This window comes from Fundulus heteroclitus, chromosome 19 (genome assembly GCF_011125445.2).
Source record: "Fundulus heteroclitus isolate FHET01 chromosome 19, MU-UCD_Fhet_4.1, whole genome shotgun sequence".
Taxonomy (NCBI): Eukaryota; Metazoa; Chordata; class Actinopteri; order Cyprinodontiformes; family Fundulidae; genus Fundulus; species Fundulus heteroclitus.
Window position 1 is genome coordinate 9,808,420 of NC_046379.1, and position 26,938 is coordinate 9,835,357.

Genomic DNA, 26,938 nt, shown 5'->3' on the forward strand with positions numbered 1-26,938 from the left:
ATATCTAGTTCTCATATTCTCTCCTCCTCCTAATCTCTCTCTATATCATCTCTCTTCTCTCATCTTCTACTCTCTCTTCTCGTTCGCGCTCTATCTCTCTCTCTTCATCTCTCTCTCTCTTCCTCTCTCCTCTCCTATATATCTAGTATTACTATATATCGCTCGTTATATCTCTAGTATACGTCTCTACGAGTTCTAGGGGTATCAAAGTGCGGCCCACGTGGCCTTTGGAACTGAATTTAATTTGAATTGAATTTAAATTGAATTTTGAATAATTAATGCTGTAAGTTTCTGTAATATGTTGGGATGAAATTTCAAAATAAATTTACATCTTTTTAAATGGAGTATTAAAGTAAATGTAACAGTATTTTTTTTTTCTTTTACATTTTTAATATTATACTAAGTAGGGCCACAAACATCCAGCAACTTTTTACTGAAAAAGAGACTTGGGTCCACCCATTCATTAACCTTGGCTAAATACAGCCAGGAAAAAAAAGACCTCGTTTTGTTGCTGGAAATAGACTAAATACACATTTTCTAGACCAACAAAATAGAAAACCTTTGACCCAAAGAGTTGGGAAACGACTGAGACCAATAATTATTTGTTCTTTTCCACTTTGTTTCGTTAAACACAACATGTTTAATTTATTGCCGTAAAAAGAAATTGTTGTATTTATAATTTGGAAAAATACAAATCTTTCGCCCCTAAGTACTTTTAACTTAGTGATACTGACCTGCAATGCAAGAAGTTTGGACACATCTGATCTAAAATGCCTTACCTTGTAGGGCCGAGATCTACCAACTTCTCAATATTATTTATTTTGGTTTAAGTCTAGCTTTATAGTTTTTCTTTGCCACCATAAACAGGGTTTGTTTAATTATGTTTGGATAGTTCAGTATGCAGAAAAATGGGAAAGTTGTCCCCAGATTCCAACATCAACAAGTCAAACATTTCAGCATGAGTACAAGTCATCAGGTGTGTCGTCCTTTTGAGATCAGGAAGAAGTCCCAAACTGTCATCCAGGAAAGAAATAGAATTGATTCAGCAACAACCTGCGAATCATCAAGGCTCAAAATTGCCATGAACTCGAACTTTGTGGAACATAGAAAATGGAACACTGGAAAAATAACTTTAAGCAGGTATTATACACACTTTTCATTAAGTCCATATTTCTGTCTAAAGAAAATTTTTGTTAATTGGTCTGATGTATTTTTTTAATCTTAATTGTTGTGTTTTCATTAGCTGTAAATTGAAAAATCAACATAATTAACAGAAATAAAGGCTTGAAAACAAATCGATGCGGTATGTGTTTCACTTTGATAATTTAAATACTGGTTAAAATTAACTTTTCAATAATGTTCTAATTTATTGTATGACATATATATTGCTGGGGGAACTTTACTCAACAGTTATATGAGCTAGACCAGTTTAAGATCCCATTTGTTGAATTAGCGCTACATAGATAAATGTGTTGTAATTTATTTATTTATTGGGGGGGTGGGGTGGCTATCCATGTTTTAGTGAAGATGATTGGTCTGAAGTGAGCTATCATAAAGATGTAAGAGTGTATTTTGAAGAGCAAAAATGATTAAGTTACTTCATGGCAAAATAAACTAGATGATGAAATAGCATATGTTTCATGGAGCGAATAATGGCTTTCACTTGTAATTATTTAATTGTATATTGACACACTGGATTCACTAATTGATGTGTGCATTTAAGCTTTGACTGGTTTACAATGACTTATTTTTTGTTCATTGGACTGAGTCACCAGGAGACCTTGTATAATTTATTAAGCGTCACCATAGACACAGCCCAACACAAATGGGCCTGTTGGCAGCAACCATTGCTCACTACTAGTAGGAACCCTGTATGCTGGACCACATCAACAATGCCAGCGACAAAAACCTCCAAAACGAAGCGCGACAAAGGCGGGTAAGTGTGCGCTTATTTGCTGCGTTCAAGTGCAAACAGGAAATCGAGCTACGTCTGTCGTTCTGTCATAGGAAAGGTAAGAAAAGCTCGAAGCATGAGCCAAAATCCGAGAAAGAGCCGGACCTGGAGACGGCCAGGGCCAACGCTGCTCTGTGGGAGCTGAAGCTGAAGACCACCGAGCAGGATCTGTCGGACTACCGGGGCGCCCACCATGACATGGCCCGCATGAACGAGCAGCTCACCAATCAGCTGAGCCGCTCCGAGCGCGACACTGTTGACATGACCGGATACTGGCAGAGAGAAGTAGAGGACAGAGAGGAGAAGGTCAGCAGGTGATGAAGCAAATGTACATTTATAAACTGTGCTGTCAATTTAAAGTGTTCCCAGTGAATTGTGGCTCTCACAGATTAGGATGCTGGAAGATAAACTTAAAAGACAGGAGGCCCTTGCACTTCAAGAGAGATACAAACAGGTTGGTATACAAGATTTAGTTGTTTTTTTTTTGTTATACAAAAAATACAACTTTATGACATTAAATACATACATTTACAAATACAAGGTATGGTAGTAGTAATATAATGATAATATTGATAAATGGGCATGCAACCTATCCTATGTTTGGAGGGCCTCAGTCCTTGAAGGTCTAGACTCGTGGACTTTTGCCATGTGTCTTCACTGCAAAAACGGAGCTAAAAATAAGTAATATTTTCTTAAAATTAGTGTATCTGTGATTGATTTGAGCAGGTAAATAAGATGATCTGCCAATGGGATAGGAGTGTTGCACTTAAAATTGGAACAACTCATCTCCATCATGTTATTTCAAGTGCAGGATGTCTTATTATCTTATTTTAGGGGTCAAAATACTCGTTCCATTGGCAGATAATATTATTTATCTGCTCAAATCTAGGACAAAAACACAGATTTTAAGAACATTTGACTTATTTTTAGATCCGTTTTGGCAGTGTTCCCCTCTCTCTCTCTTTCTCTCTCTCTCTCTCAGATGCATTTTCTGTCAGCCTACTGTCAAATAAAGGCCACTAAATTTAAAATAATGATATAACATTAATAAAACATAATCTGTAGAGTAGGATTTGAGTCTTTAAATTATTTATGTACCTCTTGACTTCCTGAAAGGAAGACCTCAGTGAGTCTGGATTTTGAACAGTGTCTTTAAAACCACTGGGGCCCCTCAGGGTTGTGTGCTCAGTCCACTACTATTCCTCCTGGTTAATTACAATTTGTGCAGAAGAAAGATTTTAAAATCAATTTGAAATCAAACAGGAACAAGCATAGGAAAGTGAGTGGTTGGCAATGAGATTTATGTCTTTGAGCTCCGGTAAAGAGTCTATAGCTTTATGGTTAAACCGACTGGAGGATGTGACAGGAGAACTTGTCTTATTCATCATAATATCAGTCAAATGTTTCCAGTGTTATTTGTTAATGTAATCAAAACTGATGGATGTGGATCTTTAAAAAAAAAAAAAAAAAAAAAAAAAACATCGACAACCACTCCATATTAAATGCAGGTTCCATTCCAGGCGCTGGCATTGCTATAATTTACTGAGCGCATCTTCAACCTGTAGCACGTCAAAAATGTGCTGTGCTGTGTGCTAACAGCTGGTGTTGTGTGTAATTATGTTGGCATTCGCAATCTTAAAAAAAAACAACCAAACAAAGGCGCCATAAAATGAAATAAAAAAAAAAACAGCCCTTTGCATTCCAAGTGACATGGTCTAATGTTATTTTAATCCATGCCAGTGGCCACAGTGAAAAAGCATAATTTAAAAGTGCTTGGTTGGGAAAATACAGACACGCTGCTGGTCTTGATGTGTTAACCATACGTCCATTGTCACACAGGACCTTCAGTCTAGAAAAGGCCCCTTTAGGTTACATAACGCACACCAAAGGAACTAATTTGGACTCATACCCTCACTGACCTCTGTTTCCCATCATAAAAGCCCGAGCTTTTAAACTCACATGACAAAGTCAAGTGACAGAAAAACGCTTCTTCTTTTGCTGGCAGCTGTTTTCCATCTTCCAATTCTTACTTCATGATAGTAAAACCGAGCTTCTGAGGATGAAAAAGGAGGCATGGTCTGGACCAACTTTAAACGAACCTATTTCAGACATGTATGGGGCTGTCACATGTGTCCCTTTTTATTTCAGCGTTGCAGTTGACTCTTAAAGATGGGACTTTGATGGCGCCTTAAACTTTGCGAGGCGATAAAAAGGTTGTATGTGAACGCGATGAATACGCGAAGCCCTTTGGTCAGGCGAGTAATTATTCTGTGCAGCGCCAGGGAAATGCTGATCACTTTCAACCCTAAAGCGGTGAATATTTTTGGAAACCCTACCATATGATGGTTTAAGTTGGGGGGAAAATTAGAAGATGCAAACCAGCTTGTGTAAATACTGCAGCGCTGATGTAGATGAACGTTTAGAGAGTTATCTGAAGAATAACGATTAGGCTCCAAGCTGTAATCAGATGGTTGATAACCTCTCATTTAGTCGTCATGTCCATGTTTGTGGGTGCGCGTGTTTCCAGTCCTTCATGATTTTGGTCACTTTGTCACATTTTTTCTCAGACTGGCTTCTCCACAGTAGCATCTTAAGACATTTAAGATGAATGATCTGTGAGTGAGCGAGTTGGCTTGCAAATTCTGCTTGCAGTCTAGTTTTTTTCACAAGCTGAACTAGAGGAGCTTTTGCTCCATCTTCGTTGTGTAAAACCTGATGGACTTAATTTATGAGACGTAATGAATTTTGTTCTGTTTTTTTCATGTCTGAAAAGGATGAAGATTATAAAACCCTCCAGGAAGAAATGAGAATAATGGGGGGGAATAAAGCTCAGCTGGAGGAGGAACTCAGTGATGTGAGGAGACAGAAAACAGGATAAAATGTTTTCAAGCTGCAGGTTACCATTACGCAACCAACACTTTTTGTCTCTTTGCTTGTAGATGAGAAAAAACATGGATTTCATACAGAAACAACACGAGGAAACTCTAAGGAAAACTGAAGACAGCTTCCAGAGGGATCAGGTTTAGACTCTGAAACACAAATTACAACTGCATTTTATTATAATACTCCACTAAACATACAGCGCCTTGCAAAAGTATGTTCAAGTATTGAACTGTCTCAAAGTAAGTGACGTTACAACCACAAATATCAATGTGTTTTATTGAGATTTTATATGAGATCCCAGCACAAAGTATTGCATATATATGAAGGAGAAGGAAAAGGGAAATCAGAAAAGTGTAGCTTGCGTATGTGATGATCAGCCCTCTTTACTCTTTTGCCCCTAAATAAAATCTAGTCCCACCAATTGCCTTCAGAAGCCACCTACTGATCAAACAGATTCCACTTATTGATAATTGAATCTCAGAATTAATCCAGCTCTTCTGTGAAGGCCACAGAGAGAGCATTAAACAAGGAGCAGCATGAAGAGTTAGGAACACAGCCGACATGATGCAGATATTTTCAAAGCATGGTTATCCCATATTTAAAAAATTTCACTAAGCACCGTTCTATCCGTCATCTGAACATGGCCCGGCCGCAATCCTTCCAAGACACGGTTGTCCACCTAAACTGACAGGCCGGTCAGGCAGAGCATTAATCAGCGAAGCAGCCAAGAGGTCAGTGGTTGGTGTGGAGGAGCCACAGAGATCCACGTCCTAAGAGGGGCAAACTATTCATTTTTGCACAAATCTGGCTTTCGTGGAGTCGTGGCAAGAAGAAATCTATTGTTGGAAGAAAGCCATAAAAAGTCCTGTCTACGGTTTTCCAGAGGCCATGTAGCGGACACAGCAAACATACGGAAGACGGAAGGTGCTCTGGTTAAACGAGACAAAATGGATCGTTTTGGCCTCAGTGGAACAAGAAGGTCCTGGTTTCAATCGTCCACTTGGGGTCTTTCTGTCTGGAGTTTGCATGTTTTTTTCTTCTTTTTTTTAGTAAATCTTTATTTAACCAGGAAAGTAACTATTGATATTATTAATCTACGTTTCAAGAGAGACCTGGAAAAAAAATACAAATAAAAAGACAAATACAAAAAAAAAACTGTTAGAAAACATTACATGTAAAAACATCTAACATCTTATTAAAATGAAAACTGTAAAATGTTACATCAGACAGAATTAAAAACACTGACAATTTAAAGAAGTCATCTCTAGGACCGTCAACCCAGCTTCTAAATCATTCAGGGAGATCAAGCTGTCAATCTGTGGGGGCGAGGTAGGCAAAAGCCTTTTTAGCAAGTGCAATGAGAACATCCAGGACAGAGAGCGAGTGCCGGTCATTGGGACGCAAAGAGTATTGCTTGGTGCTCTTTTTTGATTTTCATTTCACAAAATTAGATTGGAAGAAGCCCTAGAAGTGCCTTATATATAAGAATATACCAGTGATGGAGCCTGCGGGTTGTCAATGAAGGCCATTCAACCAGAGAACATAACTCACAATGATGGGTCAAACTGTGGCAGTTTGTTATAAATCTTAAGTCAGAATTATAAACCTTGACACTGGACGGAAGCACACATATACAAAAGGTCACTATAATCCAACACTGACGAAAAAAGGTGGCGGCAACAAGGCGTTTTTTTTTTTTTACATTAAAAGAAAAACACTGTTCTGATAAAAAGACAACCCAATTTCAGTCTCCACTTTGTCAATAGTTGGAGTACATGTGCTTTAAATGTGAGGGAGTCATCAGTTAAGATACCCAGGTATTTATAGGAACTGACTCTCTGGACTCATCTTGTTCTCTCTGTTCATGAGTGGGTTCCCTCCCACAGTCCAAAAACATGACTGTTAGGTTAATCGCTCTAAATTATCCTTAGGTGTGTACTTGTACGGCTGTTTGTCCTGTGTGTCTCTGTGTTGCCCTGTGAATGAACTAACCAGCCTGACCTTTTATATCAGTGGCAGAAACTTATGAAAAAATACTAAGACCCACGCTAATGTAGCAGGATATAACTGATTCAGCATGCTACTACAGTATAATTAGGACTGTCCATGCAGTACCCTGCCTCTCGCCCAAAGACCGCTGGAGACACCAGCCCCTCCCTGCAACACTGCGTGGATAAGCGGTATAGGCGATAACAGGGATGGCCCAAGTGGGAAATGCGACGTGTGGTGGAAAATTAACACTGCATATTACATCCAGACCATAAAACATGGCGGTGGTAGCATCATCCTGAGGGTGTGCTTATCTTCAAACGGGACAGGGAAATTGGTCAGAGTTGATTGGAAGTAGGGCTGGGTATCATCTAGGATCAGCCGATTCGATACGATTTTCGATACATAGCTCACGATACAATACGATACTCGATATAGCTCAGCTTGATTTGATTTGACTCAAGTATCGATATTTATTACTTTCCAATTAATGCTCAGTCATTCAATCAACAAAACCAGCCAAATCTTATATTTATGTTAAATTTATTGAACACTGACATAACAGGAAAACAAAGTGCATTTGGTTCAATGCATTTAACGTATCACAGAAACCAAAAATGTGCCCAAACGTCTGATTTTTAGGGACAAAGGCGCTTCTAAAATCCTGTCGGCCATTACGCAAATTCGTCTCACTTGCACTTCCTCGCTGTGAAGAGTAATGATACGCGGTAATAGCGCCGCCTAGAGGTTGGGAGGTATATCAATATTGAAAGCCAGAATATTGATATTAAATAGTTTTTTTAAAAATCAATATTGATCTTTGTATCGATTTTTATGCACTAATTGAGATATGGATATTTCTGGAATAAAACCTGTTAGATGCTACAAAAGATTTGAAAATAGGGCAGAAGTTCACCCTCCAGCTGGACAATGACTCTAAACATGCACCAGATCAACTTTATCCAATATGACAACCTTGAGTTCTGATGTGTAAAAACGACCAAAGCCGGTTAAAAAATTGCACAAAAGGAATCTACAAAGTATTAACTCATGGCGCCTGAGTACAAAGGCACACCACACTTTCCAGATAAAAATAAAATAAAACACTGAAAGCCATGAATCATCTTCTTTCCACTTCATGATTATGCACTTTGTGTTGGTCTATCACATAAATCCCAGTAAAACACATCTAAGTTTGTGGCGCTTTCGTGACAAAATGCAAAAAAACGTTGAAGGAGAATTAACACTTTGCCTGCTCTTGTTGGACGAGAACAGACGGTGGTAAAACACAAGCTCAAATATTCCAAGTGGGAGAGTGAAGTTATATAATTTTCCCTGCAGGCAAACCTAAAGAGGGAGATGATGCTCGTGTGCAATCAAGAGATAGCCCAGATGAAGCTGGACCACCATGAAGCTATTGTGTGAGTGTGTTTTCACTGCTGTGATGCTGGATTTAAATTCTGTAAAATGCCCTGCCAAGCAGAATGCTAAAAAAAAAATGATTTCTCTATATAAGTATATAAACCTGTGACCAGAATTAATGTTATTTTTTGGATGTGTCATGTTCAAGACAGTGTATACTTCCTGAGCCAACTATCACATCTTCATCCATCCCAGAAACGCCTGCAGGAAGCAGACACTAAACCATGTGTGTGGATGACCATAGTTTACTTTTGAGGCTATAGGATGTGTGTCCTGCTCCGGCGGTGATGTTTTTACAGCTCATGAAACATCAACGTTGATGCTGGTGTGGCCCTGCCGCCTGCGTGGTCTCAGTGTCCATAATTGATTTAATTTTGAACCTAGAAGTTAAACAAACCAATCCTGCACCATCCGGTTTCCAGAGGTCTTCTTTAAAAAAAAAAAACTAGAACTGAAATCCACATTGTATCTTTAAAGTCAATGTTTCTGTTTCCTTCGGTCTTCTCGACCAACTCAGTGAATCAGTGGTGTTGAGATAAAGTGAGACAGTGAGACTCATAGAAGGTTATTCACTGGGATCCTCTGGGGTTTGAAGCATTTGGAAAAGTATGGAGTTAAATTTACTTATTTTCCAGGTTTGGCTAAACATGAAAAGACAAACTAGAGTCTGAAAAAATTACTTGTATTTCAACACTTTATTCTTTGAACTATTGTCTAAATGTTGTTCTTTGTATATTTTCCTTTTTGCTTCCTTCCTTCCCCTCTTTATGATATATTTCTTTGTTTTCTTCCTACTTCCCTTCCTTTCCCTGCCTCCCTTGCTTCCTCTCTTGTGCCCTTCCATCTTTCTTGTTGCTTTTCAACCTTCTTGTGTCCTTCCTTCCTTCCTTCCTTCCTTCCTTCCTTCCTTCCTTCCTTCCTTCCTTCCTTCCTTCCTTCCTTCCTTCCTTCCTTCCTTCCTTCCTTCCTTCCTTCCTTCCTTCCTTCCTTCCTTCCTTCCTTCCTTCCTCTCTTCCTTCCTTCCTTCCTCCTTCCCTCTTTCCTTTCTTTTGTGTGCCCCCCTCTTTTTGTTTTCCTCCTTCCTTCACTTCTTAATTCCTTCCTTCTTTGTGCCATTCCCTCTTTCTTGCATCCTTCATTTCTCTCTCCATCAAATATTTCTAATGTCCTTGAGTCTTTCTTTTGTCGTTTCTTGCTTGCTTGTGTCATTCCTTCCTTGCTTCCTTCCTTGTTGCACCCTCCCTTCTTTCTTCTGGCTTTCCTTTCTTCACCTGTTGTTCACCTTCTTTCCTTCCATGTGTCCTCCCCTCTTCCCTCTTTGTCTCATACCCCTCTCCTTCCCTTGTATTCTTCCTTTATCACTTGCTTGTTTCCTCCATACTTTCTTCCTTGCGCCCATTCTACCTGTTTTCTGTGGTCTTCCTTTTTTTCACGTGTCCTTTCTTTCTCCCTTCTTCTCTTGTGTCCTTCCTCCCTCACTTCCTTTTATTTCGTTCTCCTTTCTTGTATCCCACCTTATGTCCACCCATGTGGCCTCCTTTAATCCTTCCTTGTTTCTTGCCTCCTTCCTTGCTGCCCTTTTTATTTCCTTCCCTCCTTGTGTCCTCCATTCCGTCTCTGTCTCCTCCCTCTCTTCTTTCATTGTATCCTCACTTCTTTTCTTGTCTCCTCTGGAAAACTGAACCTGGTAATGTTGGGAAATTTGACATAAGAATTTGCATCTTCATGACTGGAAACAGTTTCTGGGGGCAGCCTTTTTTCTGTATAATTTTTTTCTTTCTTTAGTCAGATGGAAAGTGCTTTAAACTCTGCTTTCAAGGAGCAAGATCGCTTGAATAAAACACTGAAAACTAGCATCCAAGAAGTAGAGGACCTGAAGAAACTGACACATTCCCTGGCAAAGGAAAAGCTCTCACTAACGCTGGAGAAGGTATGTTTGACCCGTAAGACGGCAGACGTCAGCGTGAATCTTAAGCAGCTGTCCTTGGAAACAGACCGTTTATCTCATGAAAGTAATTTTCAGTTATGAAAGTCTTTGTCGTATCTGCCCAGAATATATTTCAGCAGTTTTTTTTTTTCCTCTCACATTATTTACCTTGACTGTGTACTTTGCTTGTGGTCAAACTCCCACCGGCCTCCTGACTGCTCTCCAGCCTCTCAGTGGTCAGCGGTTGCGGCGTGTTTCCACTGGGGTCTGGGTTCAGATTGAATGGATAACCCCTTGGAGCTCTCTGGCACCGCTTCGCTTGGACGAATAAATATTGGGCACATTTGTCTCACCTCTAATGATGACAGCAAATCACAAGAGGGAATCCGCTTTGCTGACACTTAGCCGCTCACTCAGCAGAACAAGCTTCAGCATAAATAAATAAATACCTAAAGAGAGGACTTGTCTTATTCCTGTACAACGCTGGCCTGAGATTTACATACACTGAATTAACATGAGATGGTCCAAAAAGAAACTTCAATGTGTTTCAAAAACAAGAATCCATCCATCCATTCTCTTCCGCTTATCCGGGGTCGGGTCGCGGGGGTAGCAGCTTCAGTAGGGAGGCCCAGACGTCCCTCTCCCCTGCCACTTGGGCCAGCTCCTCAGGAGGAATCCCAAGGCGTTCCCAGGCCAGCAGGGAGACATAGTCCCTCCAGCGTGTCCTGGGTCTTCCTCTGGGCCTCCTCCCGGTGGGACGTGCCCGGAACACCTCACCAGGGAGGCGTCCAGGAGGCATCCTGACCAGATGCCCGAGCCACCTCAACTGGCTCCTCTCGACGTGGAGGAGCAGCAGCTCCACTCTGAGTCCTCCCCGGATGACTGAGCTCCTCACCCTATCTCTAAGGGAGAGCCCAGACACACTACGGAGAAAACTCATTTCAGCCGCTTGTATCCGGGATCTCGTTCTTTCGGTCACGACCCAAAGCTCGTGACCATAGATGAGGGTAGGAACGTAGATCGACCGGTAAATCGAGAGCTTCGCCTTTTGGCTCAGCTCTCTCTTCACCACAACGGATCGGTACAGCGCCCGCTTCACAGCAGACGCCGCACCAATCCGCCTGTCGATCTCCCGCTCCATCCTCCCCTCATTCGTGAACAAGACCCCAAGATACTTGAACTCCTCCACTAGGGGCAGCACATCCTCCCCAACCTGGAGAAGGCACTCTACCCTTTTCCGGTTCAAGACCATGGTCTCAGATTTGGAGGCACTGATTTTCATCCCGGCCGCTTCGCACTCGGCTGCGAACCGCTCCAGTGAGAGCTGTAGATCACGCCCATAGACATAATATAAGAGTAGACGCGTCATTGGGCGGGTTCTGCCTATGCTGCGATGCGTCAGAGCGTCCGCCATCTTAAATGTGGCAAATCTGCAGTTACTCAGTCACTTAAACAGTATCAGAGGAACTTTAATCTCTGAATATACTTTGAATTCGTAGTATTTCTTTTTTGTAATATTACAAGTTTATTTTCGTATCCCTTTAGCTTCATTCTCCTGAATTTATTCTCCTAAAGAATAAAAATAATTAAAATAATCTAACCTGGCCCTATTACTCCAGGAGTGAAATAATTCTGCAAACTGTGATTATTCTGGAAATGTTCCCCCTTAATTCTCATAATATGATGTTTTTATCATAACATTATCACTTTTGTGTTTGTTAGTTTATTTTTACTTTATGACTTTTTTTTCCTCATATTATTAATTTTACCTCTTTAATACTCACCCAAAAAGTCTGTTCCTAAAGGTTCTCCTGTGACACGGGTTTATGAAATAATGAAGACCACAATGTTTAGATTTAACAAATTGATCCTTATATTCATAACACATAAACACACACACACACACACATATATATATATATATATATATATATATATATATATATATATATATATATATATATATATATATGTGTGTGTGTGTGTGTATTTATTGCAGCACAGGAATGAGGCATCTTCTCTGATCCACGTTCACAATAACAGAACTCAACTTTTTTCTGCCACATACAATATGGCGGTGACGATGACGTGCGAACCTGCGCCCTATGACGCGTCTACGTATATATGTCTGTGGATCACGCCCTGATGAAGCCAATAGGACCACGTCATCCACAAATAGCAGAGACGCAATCCTAAGGCCACCAAAACGGATCTCCTCAACACCTTGGCTGCGCCTAGAAATTCTGTCCATAAAAGTTATGAACAGAATCGGTGACAAAGGGCAACCTTGGCGGAGTCCAACTCTCACCGGAAACGAGTCCGACTTACAGCCGGCAATGCGGACCAGACTCTGACACCGGTCGTACAGAGACCTGACAGCCCTTATTAAAGGGCCCGGTACTCCATACCCCCAGAGGACTCCACAAGGGACACGGACGAATGCCTTCTCCAGATCCACAAAGCACATGTAGACTGGTTGGGCAAACTCCCATGCCCCCTCAAGAATGCTGCTGAGGGTATAGAGCTGGTCCAGTGTTCCACGGCCAGGACGAAAACCACACTGCTCTTCCTGAATCCGAGATTCGACTATCCGACGGACCCTCCTTTCCAGAACCACTGAATAGACCTTACCAGGGAGGCTTAAGAGTGTGATTCCTTTGTAGTTGGAACACACCCTCCGGTCCCCCTTTTTAAATAGGGGGACCACCAAAAAACAAGAATTTACCATGGATTTTCTCTAATCTACATGGGTCCAAAATAACTAGCTGACCCCACCAATATTCACTTAAATGTCTCAATAAGGTGCACCTCAACCTTTTGCTTTTTGTAGCCATCATGAAGCCGCAGGTTTAGCTCTAGCTGTATGCTCGGAAACCTGTCAGACATTAGTTGGTTTTCTGGCTCAGATTAAGCTTTTAAGCACGGTCCAACATTTTTCTAAAGGATTATGTAAGGGACCACTGTAGAGGCTTGACATGAGACTGCTATGCCAATCCAAAACCTGTTTTTTTTTTATGTCTATGAGATCATTGCACTGTTGAAACACCAAACTGTGTCCTAGTTTAAACCATCTGACCCAAACTTTCTCCTCCAATTGATAGAAAACTGGTAAAAAAAACCTATCAAACACAGTGTCACTCTCCACAGTGAAGGGAATTTAACGTCAACATGGTCTGAGGGGGGCTGCCAACCATGAAAGAAGAACCTGCATCAGGCGTAGCTGAAGTTTGCTGCTGTACACATGGGCAAATCATATTTTTTCAGGAGAAAAGCTGTGCGGTCAGACGGAATAAATGTTGAGCGATTTGCTCAAAATGATGGGAAGTATCAAACCTAAGCACGCTGCACCAGTTATCAAGCTTGGTAGTGGCAGCACCATGCTCAGGGTATTTGCTCCCAGCACCACAGAATGAGACTGGAGGAGGATAATGTCTAAATTTATCTTCTTCACCTCTAATCAAAAATCATATGGTTGAAACCTGGACACGGGGAGGTGACTATGATCCTAAACAGACACCAGAACCAGTTTTGGAAACCCTATTAAAACCTATTAAAACCTCAACCCTAATAAAAATCAATGAATGCTGCTTAAGAGTGCCAGGAAACTTTAGTAACAGTAGTCACATTTTCAGTCTGAATGATGCCAGAAGCTTGTTCATGGCTTGAAAAAGTGTGCGGCTGAGGTGCAACATGCTTATAATGAGTGTAGTAAAAACTTCTGACTGGCACTGGACCTGCTCTGCTTTTTGCTCCCTCGAACAGGACATGCTCGAGTCGACGATTAAGAAGAACTCTACAAAGATGGAAACGAAGGAAAAGAAGCTCTCTGAAGCCACGGCCAAAGCTGCTTCCCTGGAGCGGGCCCTCGAGGAAATCTCGAGAAGACTTGAGCAGCAGGAAGAGAAGGAGAAGAGGAACCTGGTCACCATCCAGGCCAGCCAGGTAGAGCTGGACAAACTGCAGAAGCTCCTCGCCATGAAAGACAAGGAGATGCAGCGTATCAAGCAGCTGGCGAGGACCATCGTAGATAAACGCAAAGAAGCGGAGGAGTTCTTCCACGAAGCGCTGGACCACGTCAGGCAGGAGATCGTTGCCAGCAGACTTCAGTACAAAAAGGAAGCGCTTCAGGATTATCAGCAAAAATTTAGAGAGGCCACAGCTGGGATAATGAGGTTCCCACCCATCTGTACCTTGAATAAAAGTCCCAACAGTACGAGTTACCTCTATGCAGACGTGGATGCAGCTGCACAACGGTACTTCCCCTTTAAAACAAATTTCAATGTATGCCATTGGGATTTGATAAGATTTACCAATGGAAAATAATGTATAAATGTAAAGTAGAAGTTTTATTTCTTTACAAAAGGCTGAAATAAGCTAAAGAAAAGCATGCGTAAAGCATGATACTTCCGCCACCGTGTTTCCCTGTGGGGTTCATTGTGCTCAGAGTTGCCCTGTTAATGTTTTCGGGGTTTTTTTTGCCAAAGATAGCATTTTACGAGCAACATATGGCTTTCATTGTTGTCAAAAAAAATTATCAAGATGAGAACACTGCAAAAACGGAACTTAATATAAGTAAAATGTTCTTAAAATTTGTGTATTTTGTCCTTGATTTGAACAGGTAAATAAGATGATTTGCCAATGGAACAAGATTTTTGCACTTAAAATAGGAACAACTCATCTCCATCATCTTATTTCAAGTGCAGGATGTCTAATTATCTTATTTTAGGGGTCAAAATACTCATTCCGTTGGCAAATAATCTTATTTACCTGCTCAAATCAAGGACAAATACACTAACTTTAAGAACATTTTACTTATTTTTAGATCCGTTTTGCAGTGAATTAGTCGTCCTTTAAGAATAATAATTCATGTGAATTATGTTTGCAAACCCATAAAAAGGTGAATCATGTCGCTTTTCATCTCCACGAGGTCATTCATAGGTCCTGCAGCCTTTTTACTTAAGAAAAACTTTTAATTTCTTGGCAGGGTTCATTTTTGTGAGGTCAAGACGGCATGCCGTGACAGATTCATAGTCAAGGGAGTGGTGGCCTTGTGGTTAGAGCTGTAAGCTTGTGTCCTGGGAAGGCGACAAGTTCCCCAGTTTGAATCCCACAATCTGCCTTTTTGGTTTGCCGAGCAAGAAGACCCTTAGCCCCAGAATGCTCCCCAGGCACCATGGCAGCTCCCTGCTCCCGATGGGTTAATTGCAGAGGACAAATTTCTAATTATTATAGCCCAAAAAGAATAAAGTTTAAGAATTTGTTTTAAATAATCAACACGTTTATTATTACAAAAAAATAGCATAAATCTAATGGTCCAAATAACCGATCATGACTTTCAACAATAGCTTTGTTTGCAACGGGTCCATAAAGGCCAGATTGGTGGGGTGCACAACTAAAAGAGTCAACACATTCTTCCAACTGAGCAGCTGATATCTGCAGCTCCTCCAGAGTTACCAGAGCGCCCGCTTGACTGCTTCCTTGGATAATCCTCTCCTTCCACAGCCTGTTCACTACTGACATGACATATTAGGGTAGTTAGCTGCAATGGGTTTTACTTGGGGACAATAGTGCCTTCTGATATGGCTCTTCTCCCAGGGCGTCACTGTGACTGGGGGTGGCGAAGGCCTTCAAAAGAACAACAACAAACATGTTTTTGCACTGCTTATAGTCATGTTCTGTCAGTCAAAGCGGACTGGGCACCACCCTGGGTTGTAAGAAAAAACTTTATCACTACTAAGACGTTTCTTTGCAACACAGTTTGAGATTCTTTAACTCTTTTTCCAAAAACATGAAAATATGGTGATTTTCTACCTTTTTTGGCATCAAGAAAAACTCTGACAAGCCTAGTAACTGCTACATATAGACGGATCTGTCTGAATTATACTACACAAAGCACAGATTCTACAGAAACTTAAAAAGTTTAATCCCTAATTACACTCTTGGGATCAGAAGGGGGAATTCGCCCAGAGCAGCATTAATGAAAGTATCAGAGTATCAGGGTAACAAGAAAGAAAAGCACATTCAATTTGAATTGTCTTGTTACTGAAAAGGGCTATCTAAATAAACTTACATTAGCTTACCTTTTTCAGATAGTAACGTGTAAAATGTTTTAGAAACTCAAAAACTTCTCTCATAAAATCTCAATGAAATACACTAAAGGTTGTGATTGTAGTGTGAGAAACGTGAAGATGCATGAATTAATCAGCAGCTCTGATTTGCCCTGTGTTGTCTGAAGGTCTCAGTCTCCGAGCACCGAGGTCCACATGTCTCAACTCACTTGGGAGCAAAAGGAAAAAGTGCTCTGCCTCCTCTTTGCTAAACTGAACGGACAGACGGAAAGGTAATAAAGCATCCCCCCACAAGTGGCTTATGTTTCACACAGCTGAACTATTATTGGGATTTGTGCTCACTGCCTACATTAAAATCCATTTGCTTTCCTCTAAAATGAACCGAAAACTTGCGCATCAATTAACTCAGAAGAACAAAGTGCAGTGACACCATGCAGTTAGCTCAAATTGAAGCTGCTGACTCCTCCCTCCTTTTAATGCCTTAAACAGCCATTTTTCTCGGCAGAAGAGGATACCATAAAACATAAGTTAGGCTTCGACCAATTTTCTTTTCCATGCAGCTGCTTAAAAAGAATGAAGAAAGAGTCTGGGCACAATAGTAAAAATAGGCCCGGCCACAGAGTCGTGTGCTTGGAAACAAACATCTGGTCACAACGATTTTTCTTCCAGCTCATCGGTCTCCTCTCTTTACGTGCATAAGCAGTTTATTTTGTTCTTTGAAAGCTTGTGGTCGGAGAGCAGCTGGTAACATGATTTTCAAAAGAGGATTGTGCAGAACGTATGGGATGGAGCGGGAAAAGCCGGGAAGTATATTCGAGTCAGCAGCGGTCTGGCACCCAGTATGAACATTTGGTAAATTGAGACAATCAGTGAGCAGTGTCCAAATCTGGCTGACCCAGAGCAACCCCATTAGGGGGCGGGGGGAGTCTGCAGGCCTGAGCGGAAAGAGTTATTAAACATGGTTTTGTCTTATAAAACACGGATTTTCATTTCAGTTTAACTGCAACTTCCTGCATTTCCTTCCCAATAGGAAAGTCTGCAAGCGTCTGGATCTGTGTGCTTGCAGCGAGGAGCAGAAAGGGACTCTTTGACGCAGATGAGCTCCATCACACAGAAAAATGCACTGAGGAGAAAAAAGTTATACCTCATCCTTGCAATTTAGAAAGCCTGCACAGATTTATCGGTCCCACATCGCACGTCTAGCAGGAGGAAGGAGGAAGAAAGAAAAAAAAAGCAGTGGCTGCGAGAACGTCAGTGCCTACATGTGATTTATCAAGACGGTTCGTATTTTAGCGTTGCATAATGATGACTGTCCTCCAGAATTAGAGAGGAGCCCTGCCGGGGCGTTCATCGGCCCCCAGGCGCCGGAGTCCATCCTGCCCTCAACCCCAAACAGCCCGTCGGATGCGCACCGCACCACATGACCTCGGCGCAGCCTCTGCAGTTCTCATCTCGGAGCTGTGCGTCCGCGAAGTTGTGTGCTTTCCAAGGAAGGAACGCCAGTCAGGGGTACAGCAGGGTGTGCAAAAAAAAATAAAAGGGTTTATTTGCAACGCATGAAGGTTTTAGTTGCCTGTTTTTATGCATAAAACTAAAACAAACGCTTCTTGCCTCCAAGAAGACACCAGAATCTTTGAGGAACCAACAGGATTTATTAGCGTTTTCTCTTCTGCACAGATGTTCAGACATTCACTCAGCATCTACCCACACAGCTCACATATATAGAGTCTTTAACGTTTGTTAATTCACAACATTTATCTATCTGTCTATGAATGTACACTGTGAGTTGGACGTTACATCAGAAGCTCTTGAAAGACGAAGCGTTCAGCGTCCCATTGTTGGCATGGTAACGGCAGGACTCTTCAAGGTAGCATCTTCAGCTTTCCATTGTGAGGTTACGGTTTTGATCTGCGTGTAGAACTGGATGCCCTAGAGAGGGGGGGGGAATAAAAATAAAATAAAAACGTTGAGATACTCTGTGTCCTGCTTGAAGTTTTTTCCCCATGATTTTACGTAACAACCGCACACTTTCTGGGCTTTGGTCGGATTTTATGTGACAGACCAGTTCAAAGGCAGCGCATGACTGTGAAGGGGAAAACGGATGCATGGCTTTCACAGACACAAATTTTAAAAGTGTGTTTCCCCTCTCTGTCAACACCAACGTCTGACTGGCCCTTTAAGACATGAATACACTGCAAGTTTAGGGTCGTCGACCTGCTTTAAAGGTGACCCTCTGCCCCAAATTCAAGTTTCCTCCTGCAGAACCCTGGATCCCCTCTATCCGTCTCCCCTTCAATTCCTGCATACTTCCCCGCCCCTGCTGAAGAAAAAAAAAAAAAAAAAACATTCCCACAGCATGATGCTGCCATTGCCATGTTTCACAGTGCAGACTGCGTTTTTGCATGTAGGCTAAAAAAGGTCAAGTTTGGTCTCCCCCTGACCAGAACACCTTCTTCCACGTGTTTGCCGTGTCGTCTGAATGACTTTAAACTGGGCCTCTCGTGGCTTTTAGGGCTGGGTGATAAATCGATTTAATCGATTAACTCGAATTTACAATTCTTTAAGATTTCATTTTTGGAAAATCTGGATTTTATTTTTTTGCCAATACACTCTTTGGGTTTCCATGAAGAGAACAGTATGTGATGATGGCACGGCTGCCATCTTATTTTACAAGCATGTTTCACAGCTTGTTTTTAGTTGCACTTTGAATCCAGGTCAACTCCCAGATGAAATCCTTGACATAAAAGTAAGGTTTTAAAATAATTTCTTTAATTTTTTTTTTTATGAAACAAAAAGGAGAAAAAAAAATCGATTAATCGGATTTGTTATGATAAAATCGGAGATTAAATTTTTTATTCATATCGCCCAGCCCTAGTGGCTTTATTTCAACAACGGATGGTTCCTTGCCATTCTTCATCTGAGCTGTGAATCTCAGCAGCTCCTCCAAAGCTACCACACACCTCTTGTCTCTTTCTCTGATTAATGCCCCCCCTGCTCGGCTTGTCGGTCTACATTAACGTCCACGTCCTGGTGGGTTTGCTGTTGTGCCAAACTATCAGATGAAGGGCTCTGTGAGATGATCACAGCTTCAGATTCTGTTTTCTAGCTTCCTTCCTGACCCGTCTGCTGTGTTCTTTGGTCTTCTAGGAAAACGATCAAAGCTTCCGACCTGCGCCTTTGCTTTGCGTTTATAAACCGGACTTACCTGTTTGCCGTAGAAGTTGGTGTCCCCTCTGAAGGACCCTCTCGATCCCGTGAAGGAGAACATCGGCAGCGGCACGGGGATGGGCACATTGACTCCAACCTGCGCACAAACCAGCGGTGTCCCTTTCATTTTCCATAAGTGTAAGTTTTGTAAAACAATTCCAAGAAGCCAAATTGCCGGGACGAGCGAAACGGAGCTGACAAAAAAGATGTGGTGCGGCCGTGCTTGTTGAAAAAACAAGCCTACATGAGCGTGATAAACAAAGCCGAAACCTGTGGCCGGCATCCGCCGCTTCGAGAGCACAGAATGCCCTTATTAGAGGGATGAAAAGCTAAATAAAACATTCTGTTTGGAAAACTGCAGAGCCATGGTTGGTTTAGGATGTTTGAAACAGCGGGGAGAAGTTTGGACGCGCTGAGGCCTTTTGGCGAAGGTGCAAAGGGTGGAGAAAAAAAAAAAAAAAAAAACGAAAAAGAAGATGTTTGTTGCACAGAGGTTTTGGAGAGGAGTGCAGCACATGGCCTGCACAACATTCCCCGACATGTGAACAGCAAACACAGGGCATAACCAGGCTCCACAGGCAAACAAACAGGGCGAAGGCTGGCCGCGTTTATGCAAGTCTGCTCAACACAGGACCAGGAATCCCTTTTGAGCTTTAATTCGAGGAGTCCCCGCTTTGGATGCTACCTGGAAAAATGTTTCCATGGCCCTCTGTTTTCCTTTAACACACACACACACATGTTTGCTTTATCTATTTGGAGTCCCGGATGGTTGGGAAGTGGAGAGAACAGGGTAACCCGAGGTGTGTGTTTTAGGTGAGGAGCAAACAGGCAGATACGGGACATGGAAAAAGAAACTCTTTTAAATATGTGAAGATTTTCAAACAGAAACATGATGTGCTCCCCCGCTGACAGAGATGCATGCGCAGACATGACAGAGAGATGCGAACGGCTCCTTTCCCCAAGGAGGGAGGGGGGGGTCGCATTTTGGAGAAACGCAGCCACCCACCTGGCCCACGTCCACCTCGTGAGTGTATTTGCGCGCCGCGGCACCATTTGTGGTGAAGATGGCGGTGCCGTTGCCGTAGGGGTTGTTGTTGACCAGGCGGATGGCATCGTCCAGACTGTCTGCCTCGAGGACGATCAGGACGGGCCCGAAGATCTCCTCCGTGTAGCACTTCATCCTAGGCTGAGAGAGCGAAGACGAAACCTTTCAGACACACGGCGGCGGAAAACGTGCCCCCCCGCTGAAAAGGTCAACGTTTTGTCCTTTAAAACGGCCAAACTTCAACTTATTTGATGCGGATTTAATGTGATGGAACGACACAAGTAGTGCATATGCTGAATTTTTCAACAATTTTAATAGAGATCTATAAATTATGGTTGGCGTAAATAAAACCCAGAGCAACCAATTGCCTGAAGAAGGCAGCATCCGTGGTCGTAAATTATAAAGGAGCTGAGCAGTTTTCAAATATAAAAAGTATCAAGGCTAGTTTCTGCTGTTTTCTTAACTTTTTTTATGCAGCATCTGCACAGACATCCCCACATTAGAATGACAGCCATTAGACAGGAAACGTACATCATCGTTTTCCTTAAATATGGAACTCATCAACATTTATTCACCATCTTTCTGAAAATCTTTGTTTTTTTCCCTTTATTCTAACTCTCAAAATAGAACGAACAATGTAGTTTTTTTTTTAACATAACCACAGTAAAATAAAAGTAGATAATTATAAAAAATTACATACATACCAATTCAAAACTCTTAAGTAGTAAATAGGTTTAGTAGGTCTGAATTTATGCAGTAGGACTGAGAGGAGACATTGCTTTTTGGACTGTAAAGGTTGACGACTCTTCAGATGACAGTAATTCATAACCTGCGGGTCTTCATGCTAAAGTCTGAATGTGGATGAAACAGAAATCTGAGCTTCACCATAAACACATCTTTCCCCTGGAGAAGTATGGTGGTGGTAGCAACATGCTGGACGGCTGATTTTCTTCAGGGGAAATGGTCAGAGCTGACTGGAGGTTGCATGGAGATAAATACATGCCGATCCAGGGAGAAAATCTAAGACTGGTGCAGGACAACAACCCTAAACCAGAGGAATGGTTCACCTCAATGTCCTAGTCAAAGTCCAGACCTGAAACCCGTTGATAATCAGTTGCGGGACTTGGAAACAGATGTTCCCAGCTGCTCTCTGACTGATCTGACTGAGATTAAACCATTTTGTTGGTCACATAAAATCAAAATACATTGAGGTTTGTGGTCCTAATGAGACCAAGTGGTTTGAAAACTTTTGCCAGGCACTGCAAAAATATCTGCCACTTGCTTATAAATAAAACAGAGGAGCCCTACGTACTGTGACGTTGCCGATGATGGTGGGGCCGACGAAGTTGCCGTTCTCGTATCCTTTGACCTTGACGTTTCGGCCATCGAGGAGGAGTTGAGCTCCCTCGTCCACGCCGCTCTGGATCAGACTGCAGACTCTGTCCCTGGCTTGTGGAGAGATCAGGGGCCCCACATCTGCACCAGGCTGGTCCCCTAGCAGGGCCCCCAAAGACAAGCAGGTGTAAAGTTACGCGGCACATCAGCTCCACCGACGATCACATTTTCTCGTTTGCCACCGCCGCTCTGCAGGCAGGTCGAAGAGGACCCCGAGGTGCCGAATGCAGAGATGTACCGAGACTCCACATCACTTTCAAACATGCATAGCCGATTTTCATTTCGCCTCACATCAACTTTTTTTCCCCCTCTCAACGGACTCGATGGTCAAAAACCGCCATTTAGGTCTGGCCCGCAGATCTGGCCACAAATTTGCAGCATGACTGCCTTTGACAAGCCCTGTGCTTCCAGCTGACTCCAAAAGGGAAATTACAACAGAGCATCAGGCGAGAGGTGAGGTTACGGCGGTGTGGGTGGCCCGGGCCCCGGGCTAAACCGAGAGGGCCCCCTGGAAGAGCGGGCTGACGGACGGGCGTGGTACCTGCGTTCACGCGCAGAGCCTTGGCACGCTCCACCAGCTCCGGCAGCCAGCGCCGCGCCTCGCCGACCAGGATGGCCGTGGACAGGGCCATGCAGCGCTGTCCCGCCGCCCCGAAGGCCGCTCCCACGAGCTGGTTCAGAGTGTTCTCCTTGTTGGCATCGGGCATCACCACGCCATGGTTCTTGGCGCCCTGCAGTACACAAGAAGTGGTTAACCTTCTGCCGTTTGATCTCCACTCTACAGAGGCTGGGTTCTTTGACAAATGGGGATTATTATTTTAAGCAAATTATGGGTAAAACTTTATAGTAAACATGCTGCAAAATTGTGGTTGGTGTGTGCAATGATTGGCACTAATAAAAAATGTCCCCTTTCCACAGCTGTAATCTGCTTTTCCACACATCAGTACGTTTGAAAGTCATTGGAATATGAAAGTGGGCTAAGGGCGTATAAAAGAATCTGTTGGGCAATGCTGCCACCTCCTGGGCATTTGAAGCAAAACTGCTAACTTTATTTATTACACTCACCATGTTGGACTGGACCCTTTTGCCATTTTTAGACCCCCTTTCATAAATATACTCCCCGGCTTGGTTTGATCCCACAAAGCTGATGGCTTTGATGGCTGGATGGTCACAGATGAAATTCACAGCTGAGGAAGAAAGATGTCCAGATATCAGCCACAAAAAAAATATTTCCTTCTCAAAGATTTCTCCAATTTTGCTTCATCTTTTTTTTTCTTTTCTTTTTTTAAAAATCGCACTAAAATCTTTTTTTCAGGCCATGTCTGCAAATGTAATTCTCCCTCTCCTCACGTTAAATCATAAAATAACCGATTAAATGTTTTGGTTCAATTTCACTACCCACGCATTAAAGAAAATCACTTTAATAGAACCTGTCAGCCAACATGAAGTAGGCTGAAATACATTAATATAACACACTATGCCCCTTCTAAGGAAATTCTGGAACAGGTGATAAAGTTACTGGCCTCTATCGATCTGTGACTGAGACATTTCTAATATTTGAATCTCCAGTGAACCACACCGCAAAAATACTTTCTGACAGCACTTGTGTAAAAATACTTAACAATTAAAAAAAATAAAGGAAAAACCACAAAGTTATTGAAATACGTCGTACTCAGTCACATTACAGGTAACATGAATCAGCTCTCACCGGCATGCTGCCCGTGGATGATGTTCAGCGTCCCGTCTGGAGCGCCGGCGTCCTGCAGCATCTTGGCCAGCAGCATGGCGCAGGTGGGCACGCGCTCCGACGGCTTCAGCAGGTACGTGTTGCCGCACACCATGCCCATGGGGAACATCCACAGGGGGATCATGGCGGGGAAGTTGAAGGGGGCGATGCCGGCGCACACCCCGATGGGAAGACGGTAGGTGTAAGTGTCCATATCCCTGGTGATGGAGGGCAGGGTTTCTCCGAGCATCAGAGACGTGACGCTGCAGGCGTGCTCCACAACCTCTGTCAAGAATAAACAGCAACACAAGATGTAAGCCATTTCTGCAGTGGTTAAAATGTCACCAAATGATGCAAAGGTGGGGTTTTTTTTTTTTTGCAAGGCACTATATATATATGGTCAACTTTCTTCCTTTTCAAGCACACACTGACCAACTTTGTACATGTGACCTGCATCGTTTACATCTCAATTGCCGTACTGTGAAATCACTGCTGCACTATCCTGCAAAGTTACTCTACTATCCTGCAAAGTTACCTTATTATCCCGCAAAGTTACTCTACTATCCTGCAAAGTTACTCTACTATCCTGCAAAGTTACTTTATTATCCTGCAAAGTTACTTTATTATCCTGCAAAGTTACTGTACTATCATGCAAAGTTACCTTATTATCCTGCAAAGTCACCTTATTATCCTGCAAAGTTACTTTATTATCCTGCAAAGTTACCTTATTATCCTGCAAAGTTACTCTACTATCCTGCAAAGTTACTCTACTATCCTGCAAAGTTACTCTACTATCCTGCAATATCACCTTATTATCCTGCAATATCACCTTATTATCCTGCAATATCACCTTATTATCCTGCAATATCACCTTATTATCCTGCAAAGTTACTTTATTCTGAAATCCACTACAATTCACTGAAATTCTCAAGCTGTATGCAAACGAAATTTCGTTCTGTACGCACTCTGTGCATACAAAATGACAATAAAGTTTGTCCAAGTCTAAGTCTAACTGGCTGCAATGGCGAAGGTACACGGGATAGTGAAGTTAAAAAGCAGCCAAGGTCCCAGAGAAAACTCCTGTAAAATGACCTTCAGATGTTTTCCTGAAGTCATCCAGCTTAGAAAATAAATTTAAGTATGAAAAAGCAGCTTTGGTTTCAGACTTTTGCACAACTTTGTATTACACAGCGACATGTATTTTACAAATTACTCCACTAAGGAGGTTCACGGATCAAACTGTAAAATAACTTACTGTCCATTTTTCTAACCGGATGCGTAATAATTTGAACATCTTTCTTCGTTTTGCCCTTTTATTTTAAGAGAATCTCTGTAAACTTACGCAGGCCTCTGAACACGTCTCCTTCTGCATCTGCCAGGGTTTTTCCCTGCTCCACTGTGATGGACTTGGCAAGTTCTTTCTGAAATACAGCCACAGGTTCAGCGTAAGAGTTAAAACCTCCACTGGCACTGCTCCCATCAACCCTAAGGAGGACGTTTGGACCCGTGCTCAGCAGAACGCCGTTCTGAACCAGCCGCTGTGCTGATTGTTGGCAGTTTTATGGCACCCCGCACGGTGCAACCGTCTTTACTCACAATGTTGTCCTTGATAAGCTGCTGATAGCGCAGGAAGATCTGCTGCCGAGACAACACGGAGGTCTCAGACCAGGAGCGAAAGGCTTTGGAGCACGAGTCTACAGCAGCCACCATCTCCTCCTGGGTGGCTTTGGGGACACGGGCAATCACTTCATTGGTAGCCTGCAGGAAAAACAGAAAGCGGGTACCAACACGATTATATAATTTTAAGTTGATCTGCGGGTAAAATGCTGAAAAACATAATTTTGTTTCCTCTTAAGAACTGAAACTCAGAACTCCCCCATGTTCAGTTTATAAATCCACCAACCAACCACATGTCCCTTTTGCACCTTTTGTAATATTAAAAACAATATAATAACATCATATTAATATGAATAAGGCACAAATGTGCTGATGCATCAATCTGTAGGTCACTTTTTTCTCTTTTAAGTGCTCTATAGTCTTTTTGAGAGGGGACCAGATATTGGTACTGGCCAGAAAAAGCCTGATCAGTGCGTTTCTATGAATGATACACCAGTAGGTAAAGTACAATACTTACAGGGTTGTGAATGTCAAGCCATTCTGAGGATTTGGACTCTACAAACTTCCCATCAATGAAAAGCTTTACAGTCGGCTGTAAGAAGACAAATTTCATCCATTATATCCACGCATGACATAATCAAAATAAATTAGATATACTAATAGATGTGTTTTCTCTCACCACTGACGAGGAGGAGTAGCACAAACGGCCAGCTTTAGGGTGGACCTATTAAATATTTAAATGCATTATTCATGAAAAACTAATAAAGGGCAAGTTTAGTTGCCATGTTTAAGGAAATGTGCCTGGAACCAGCCATTTCCTGCTGCAACTTGCTGGAGCACAAGATTAATAAGCAACTACAAAGAGATTGGTGTTGAAAAAGGGGACAAAGTCAAACTGAGTGGCGTGGACTGGGAGAATGAAAGCAGATCAGCCTGCAAGAAACTTATTAGTGCCACTGATAGGGCAACTGGTTTGAATTTGCATTACCACCACCACAAGGAAATTTGTGCATTTTAAGCAACCCTGCTGTCTGACATTAGGAGAATAATTATCACTTAATGAATTTAAAAAGAAGTTAAAAACAGACCAAGCTCATCCCATCTTTCTTAACTCAGTCTAATGTCCACATGCTGCAGCACATGACACTGTAACTTTGTATACAATGACAGATGAAATGCCTGCGTGGCTTTTAACAGCTTTAACAGATTTAAAGCTCACCTTGGTTCTGAACACCGATCGTAATACTAGTGCCGCCATGGTGAAATGTTTTCGTCTGCAGACGACCTGAATTTCACAGATTCTGCAGGTAGCGCGACGGTCCCAGAAACCTCCCTCACGGAAAAAGATTACCTGAGGGCGGGTCCTGAGCAAAGCGAGGCTGCCTATTGGCCCACATTTACTCACGCCCACAAATAAAGGCATATGATTGGTCTTTTAGCTGAAGACCCTGTCCAATCAATGCTCTGTGTGTTACAAATTTCCGCTTCAGTTTAATAACTCATCTAACTATTGGATAAACAACAAATTAGTCAATACATATTCAGAAATAGAAGCAGAGACGCCGCATTGGCTCAGGGTTACCGCCATATTGTGAGTGGCAGGTTCGCCCTAGGAACCACTTAAAAACACTTGAAAACCGAGTTTTCGGAATTTAAAGAACAACCAGTTTAACTTAACATTTTGCATTTTAATTTCTGGTGATTT

At 42.3% G+C, this 26,938-nt stretch overlaps 2 protein-coding genes across 2 annotated transcripts; one reads left to right on the forward strand and one right to left on the reverse strand.

The window, feature by feature from the left end:
• The first annotated feature begins 1,826 nt into the window (after positions 1 to 1,826).
• Positions 1,827 to 17,466, forward strand: LOC105917406 (basal body-orientation factor 1). The gene is made up of 10 exons (XM_012852205.3): positions 1,827 to 1,936; positions 2,008 to 2,260; positions 2,343 to 2,408; positions 4,728 to 4,808; positions 4,894 to 4,974; positions 8,168 to 8,247; positions 10,034 to 10,178; positions 13,938 to 14,428; positions 16,411 to 16,515; positions 17,274 to 17,466. Exons 1-10 carry the CDS (start codon positions 1,893 to 1,895, stop codon positions 17,332 to 17,334), a joined length of 1,407 nt encoding a protein of 468 aa, XP_012707659.2. The 5' UTR covers positions 1,827 to 1,892; the 3' UTR covers positions 17,335 to 17,466.
• Positions 17,467 to 17,873: 407 nt separating this feature from the next.
• On the reverse strand, positions 17,874 to 26,588 carry aldh6a1 (aldehyde dehydrogenase 6 family, member A1). Its single transcript, XM_012852195.3, has 12 exons — positions 26,453 to 26,588; positions 25,913 to 25,957; positions 25,751 to 25,825; positions 25,213 to 25,374; positions 24,959 to 25,037; positions 23,599 to 23,901; positions 22,956 to 23,077; positions 22,432 to 22,621; positions 21,808 to 21,989; positions 20,457 to 20,636; positions 19,449 to 19,547; positions 17,874 to 18,172 (listed from the first exon to the last, which is right to left on the reverse strand). Exons 1-12 carry the CDS (start codon positions 26,489 to 26,491, stop codon positions 18,068 to 18,070), a joined length of 1,581 nt encoding a protein of 526 aa, XP_012707649.2. The 5' UTR covers positions 26,492 to 26,588; the 3' UTR covers positions 17,874 to 18,067.
• Positions 26,589 to 26,938: the final 350 nt, after the last annotated feature.